General features: G+C 38.5%; 1 protein-coding gene across 1 annotated transcript; it reads left to right on the top strand.

Annotated features, from left to right (window-relative positions):
• The first annotated feature begins 2,087 nt into the window (after window positions 1-2,087).
• Window positions 2,088-5,664, top strand: LOC121841191 (C-type lectin lectoxin-Thr1-like). Its single transcript, XM_042308099.1, has 6 exons — window positions 2,088-2,202; window positions 2,316-2,416; window positions 2,985-3,112; window positions 3,586-3,735; window positions 4,814-4,922; window positions 5,167-5,664. The coding sequence occupies exons 2-6, from the start codon at window positions 2,344-2,346 to the stop codon at window positions 5,310-5,312; spliced, it is 606 nt and encodes a 201-aa protein (XP_042164033.1). The 5' UTR covers window positions 2,088-2,202; window positions 2,316-2,343; the 3' UTR covers window positions 5,313-5,664.
• Window positions 5,665-6,521: the final 857 nt, after the last annotated feature.

A 6,521-nucleotide genomic window follows, 5' to 3' on the forward strand; every position in this document is an offset into this window, starting at 1 on the left:
TGTAGATAAGCATTCTAGCCAGTCTAGCGATAAGTTCATTCATTTCTACCAAGGAACAGACAGTCATTGTTCTAATACTTGATTATATTTACACACATTATATTCAGTACTAGGATTAAAAGAAAATTCATACATTTATACAGCAACATAATAGTATTCTGATTAGTCAGTCCTGATTGAAATGTATACATAATTAGTCATTATTGATAAAAAATCCCTTAACACTCATGTAAAATGTATTCACGCATGACTGTAAGGCGCTTTGGATAAAAGCGTCTGCTAACTGGCACATTATTATGTGCAGAGCATGTGTTGTGTATGTATTGACATAGTGATTGCAGACCAATGAACTGATAGTGTACTCCTACTGATGTCTCTATGTAATGAATTAAGAGGATGGAGTGGGTGCAGGGACGAAACAAGGACAAGTAAAGTAAACAGACAATGTTGGGAATGGGAGGCTGGCACAGGAGACAGGTTTTACTGGCAGTCATTGGGTTGATGACGTGTCCATTTGATATCTAAGATTAAGACAGAGTTGAGTTGGCATATTAATAGTTTCACAGACCAAATCAATCTGTACTATTGTGCATTTTTCCCTGTTCTTTTCAAACCCCACACACATCTGTTGTGAACTACTCAGGTCAAGGTCTAGGGTTACCAGGTGCCATAGGCCTATGCAGAGCATAAAGATGAAAAAACAAAAATACAGGACGGTCCAATGATGCCATGACTGAGTAAATATCCCAACTCAACTCTGTCTTAAAGGGATAGTTCACTCAAATTACATAATGTAATATTGGTTTCCTTACCCTGTAAGCAGTCTAAGACTGCAATCCATGCTTTTGTTGACCTGCCCACTGTCTCCAAATGCTAACGTTGTGTAAATAAAGTTTGGTTTGAAAATGTAATTCATAATAGAATGCAAAACAATTAGCTTATTTGTCAAATCCTTCAGAATCTATGTGTTCTATTTGGCCTACAATGTGGTTAATTAAATCCGATGTGGATATATTTGGCTGTTTTCACAAAACAGTGTGAAATATACACATAAACAGCCTGAATGTAGGATAAACTTATTGTGCTGTAAAAAGATGAACTAATTGATTAATCTGTTCTACATGTCATGTTTCTATTGGCCCCAGACAACAATTGTGTAGAATCTCCCTTGTAGAGGTATTCACACAGCACAAAAAGTGCAGAGCTATGACAGAAAATTCTGACATGTTAGTCTTTTGTTCGGGACGATTTTGTGTTGTCCGGAGCTCACAAGTGCATTAATTGTTTACTCCATGTGTAACTCTGTGTTGTCTGTTCACACTGCTATGCTTTATCTTGGCCAGGTCGCAGTTGCAAATGAGAACTTGTTCTCAACTAGCCTACCTGGTTAAATAAAGGTGAAATAAAAAAATAAAAAAATAAAAAATACATTTAACAAGTCAATAAACCAATATATAATGTTGTAATTTGGGTGAACTATCCCTTTAATCTTAGGTTTAAAAATGGGAACGTGTCAATTAAAACACTTGTATGTAATTTGACTATGATTTGATTATGTTGTTGTTTTTGCACTGTTGCCAGTGTCGTCTGTCTGTGTTGTCCGTTTTGTCTTATATTGTGTTTTTACATTTTTAATTCCAGCCCTTGTCTGCACAGGAGGCCTTTTGTCTCTTCCAAGGTCGTCATTGCACAATTCAGTTGCCTGGTTAAATGAAGGTTACATAAAAAATAAGTTAAACGTTGACATGAACCCAGTAACTGGCAGTGAACCTGTCTTCTATGTCAGCAATCTAACGTCAAATAAATATACCAACATAAAATTATAATTGACACATCTCTTCTCTCTAGCGGGTCAATATTGTGTTGGAATGCACAACTCCACTTCATGATAAGCCTAACTTCAAATATGCACAATAGGCTACTACATTTTAAGATGATAAAATATGATGAACTTTCTTCCTTGTTATGACATTTTGTCATATCTTCTGAAATGCTTTGAAATGGTTAATTGTACTCATAAGGTACTGAATTAATAACCAACCAAAACAACAGACCTTATAAGGATAGAGACAAACAAGGAGGCATGCAGAGGTGAAGAGGAGGTAGAGGAGGGGTATGAGACAGATACACTATAAAAGCAGAGAGCGGTGAGCGAAAGAATTAGAAAGTCAAAAGAATAGAAAAGAAAGAGTTCACACTTTGGTAAGACAATTGTTTTACTTCTTGTATCCATTTTTTACATCAATCTTTTATTTTTCTCCTTTAGCTAACTTATGCTCTTTTGCCTGTGTTAATCTATACAAACAAACAAACAGATAGAGAGAGAGACGGACAGAAGACAAGATGAAGGCCCTACTCGTTCTGGTGATGATGTTCCTCGGGGCCTCTGCCCACCTCTGCCCGAAGACCCGTGCAGGTGAGCATCAATACAATCATGATCATGTCAAACCCAGAGTGGCTACTCTAGACTTTGAGTTTGGAAGTGGTGTTGTTTTCAGTTTTAATTGTCTTCAGGGGTAAAATAACCAACTTATGAAAGATGTTGGTTAAACATTTACAGTTAAGATAGTTTGTTTATAAGGATTTGAATAAAGTCACAGTGTAACATATTTCTAATGAAAACTACTCAGAAGTGGTAGGGGGCATTGCGGTATGTTGAGTCATTTTTTACATTCAGCATCACTATTTCAGGGGAAATATAGTATTTTTTTCTAACAAATATATCTACATATATTTCAAGATGTTGTGTATCCCTGGAAATAATCAGAATTCATGTAAACGTAACAGTTTTGAAAACATAGCTTGTCCAAAAAAAGTGGTCTCAGGGTATGGTATGGTAATGTTGTGTATGGTTTCCTAGAAACAAGGTGTTGCTCAACTAACCCGTTGGCACAACATACCCCACTCTCCCCTACAGCCTTACCTGTTTTACTTGCTGTATTATTAGCTCTGTCTGCTTGTGTCACTTGTTTTCTCTCTCCTAGATAATTCAACATTTGAACTACGATTGAATTATGCTATTGAGCCATGCACTGGTCATGTTGCTTGGTACAAATTGGGCTCCTACTGTGTTAAGCACATCAACCAGATGTTGGACTATACGTCAGCTGAGGTAAATTCAGACTTCTCTCAGGTTCCCACATATCCATGATGTCTCAGTTAAAGGTAGACATACAGTAGTGTACATCAGCACTGGGCACAGACGTCACATCTAGCTTTGATTGATTGAGTTGTCAACTAACGTGAATTCAAAGTGAAATAAACAACATTTTGAACCATGTCATTGGATTTAGGTTAAACTTTGGGTGATAAAAATCCTAAATTCCTATACTGTACGTTGATGACTTTTTCATAATCCAACCAGTTTTCCACATTGATTCAATGTCATCAGAAGGAAAAACATTGATTTCTGATTGAAATGACATGGTAACAACTTTGATTTGATTTAACAAGTGTGTGCCCACTGGGTCTATATCTGCTGTATGCTGTGTGATTTTACCTCCACAAGTAACTCCCAAAGCACCATCCATATTAATCCAACTCTAAATGTGTTGTCTTTGTTTCCTTAATTTCTACATCACATAGAATCACTGCAAATCTGTGAAGTCTGGTGCTCATCTGGTATCAATCCACAATGCTGAGGACAACAATGCCGTGGATGAATTCAGTCAGTGGAGCAGCCGACATGACCCTCGCATCTGGCTCGGTGGTCATGCAGTAAATGACCCTTCACAGGTGTTAATAATCATAATAACTAGCGTTGGGCACTAAAATCCATGATATCGATATCGCTTGATGTATCAATATGAGCAAGGCATATCGTGATATTGGTTTATCCCTTCCTGTTAACATACAGTTTTATGTAAAAAGACATAAAGATTGTGCCTCACAGACCTTCACAGGCTCTACACTGAGCATACATAATTGCCTGTTATTGGGCCATCGACAATGGATGGAAACTGGTTGAGTGGGTTTAGGCTTCTAGAACATTCACACCTGGCCCAATGGGCAATCAGCAAGCCGTTGTGTAGACTTCATAGAACCGTGGAAGTCAACAGAAAAGTGAACATTCATGTGGTTGCAAGGTTGTCATAAAGCCAGGAAATACACTGAGCGTACAAAACATTAGGAACACCTTCCTAATATTGGTTTTGAAAGCATTCTACAGGGATGCTGGCAAGGGAAATGTTGACTCCAATGCTTCCCACAGTTGTGTCAAGTTGGCTGGATGTCCTTTGGGAGATGGACAATTCTTGATACACACGGGAAACTGTTGAGCATGAAAAACCAAGCAGTGTTACTTTTCTTCACACTCTCAAACCGGTGCACCTGCCACCTACGACCATACCTTGTTCAAAGGCACCTAAATATTTTGTCTTGCCCATTCACCCTCTGAATGGCACATATACACAATCCATGACTCAATTGTCTCAAGGCTTAAAAATCCTTCTTTAGCCTGTCTCCCTTCCTCCATCTATACAGATTTAAGAATATTTAACTAGTGATATCGATAAGGGAGGGATCATAGCTTTAACCTGGATTCACCTGGTCAGTCTATGTCATGGAAAGAGCAGGTATTCCTGATGTTTTGTACACTCATTGTATATCAATATTGTTTGGGGGAAAAATGCAACTGTATTGACATCAACTTTTTCCTATCGGTACCCATAACTAATACGAACTGACTAAAATGAATCTCAAAACAAGTAGTGTTCACTGTTCAAATTGGCCATCATTAGCAAAAGCAGGTGAGCAACACCAGTTATACCCCCTCGCTTGGTCAGTTATATGTCCTGCTCTCTCTCTCCCACAGGCTAGCAACTTCCTCTGGGTCGATGGGTCCGATATGAATTTCTATGCCTGGATTCAGGAACCCAAGCAACCATCCGGTGACGGACGTTGCATGGAGATGAACTGGCTTGGTAAGCAAGGGATAACTGGCTGTGGTTGGAATTGTGGTTGGAATTGTGCTGATGAAACCCTTACATTTCTACTGCTTGAGTACTGGCACTTCTAGAATATTCTGGGACCTTTTATTTTATTCCAAAAGGTGCTGTGGGGTTGGGAGGCAAGAAAATGTTTCATTTTATTTTTGTATATGACATATGATGACATATTCTAAGAATACTATTCATTTAATGTCTCCATCTCTATTCATCTTCTCAGAAACCGGCAAATGGAATGATAAACCATGTAGCCAGAAAAACTTATTTGTGTGTGCCTTTAAACCTGACGGAGGCCATCTAAGAGTGGAAGCTACCGATAAATTGGAGCCTGAGGTGTCTCAGTTGAAGCCATTGACAGATGAGTAGTATATACCTGTCAGATACGCTTTGCCTTATATAGCTTTAGTCTCAGACATCACAACGACACCAGGACCTTGTAAAATGTTAGAGAAAACCCATGGCTCAAAGACAGAGCCTTTGTTGGATTAAAGATTTCCACATTACAGTCAGTTTCAATCCACCCAATGTACGAATTTCTGATAATGGTTGTATTTGAATATTCTAAACACATTGCATTTGAGAATGCTATATTTTGTCAGAAAACAACATAACCCTATCCATTTTCTGGATGAATGGTGTTGATATTGTTTCAGTTGTTTGAAAGATGAGACATTACGCATTGCTTGGTTTGCAAATAAAAAATGAATTTTGTCATCCATTTTGTCCACGACCTGGCTCTGTTTCTAAACTGGTGATTCAACAAGTGTCTCTCTTATTGTGATTCCTCATGCAGCTATAGGCCTATACATTTACCACAACTATTCACTTACTATGTAGACAGACAGTAAGTAATGCACTTCAAATGAGTTAAACCCAAATGGATATGTGCAGGTTGGGACAACATGCCACGAATAGATGATACTTTAGTTAACATCCATTATAAGACTTAAGGATGCTGCATCAGAGTGAGGGGCTGAAGCAGCCTTGACAGTTTAGAGATGGGCAATAGGTTGAACCCATAGATTTAGAATGGATCCCATACCTTCCCATTCATTCATTGCCCTGTTGGAGTAGTACACCCAAACAGAGACTGGCATGGCACAGCCTAAGGGTGCACGTCTTTCAAAATTGCTCGGTTGGTAGAGCAGGGTGCTTGTAATGCCAGGGTAGTGGGTTTGATCCCTGGGACCACCCATACGTAAAATGTATTCACGCATGACTAAGTTGTTTTGGATAAAAGTGTCTGCTAAATGGCACATATTAGTCTAATATTTACATATCTTGCATGACTCACCTCATATGTACAGTATATCACAAAAGTGAGTACACCCCTCACATTTTTGTAAATATTTGAGTATATCTTTTCATGTGACAACAGTGAAGAAATGACACTTTGCTTCAATGTCAAGTAGTGAGTGTACAGCTTGTATAACAGTGTAAATTACAGTACACCCCTAAGTGAAAATGTCCAAATTGAGCCCAATTAGCCATTTTCCCTCCCTGGTGTCATGTGACTCGTTAGTGTTACAGGTGACAGGTGTGAATCGGGAGCAGGTGTGCTAAATTTGGTGTCAT

This window comes from Oncorhynchus tshawytscha, linkage group LG28, assembly GCF_018296145.1.
Source record: "Oncorhynchus tshawytscha isolate Ot180627B linkage group LG28, Otsh_v2.0, whole genome shotgun sequence".
In the NCBI taxonomy this organism is placed as follows: domain Eukaryota; kingdom Metazoa; phylum Chordata; class Actinopteri; order Salmoniformes; family Salmonidae; genus Oncorhynchus; species Oncorhynchus tshawytscha.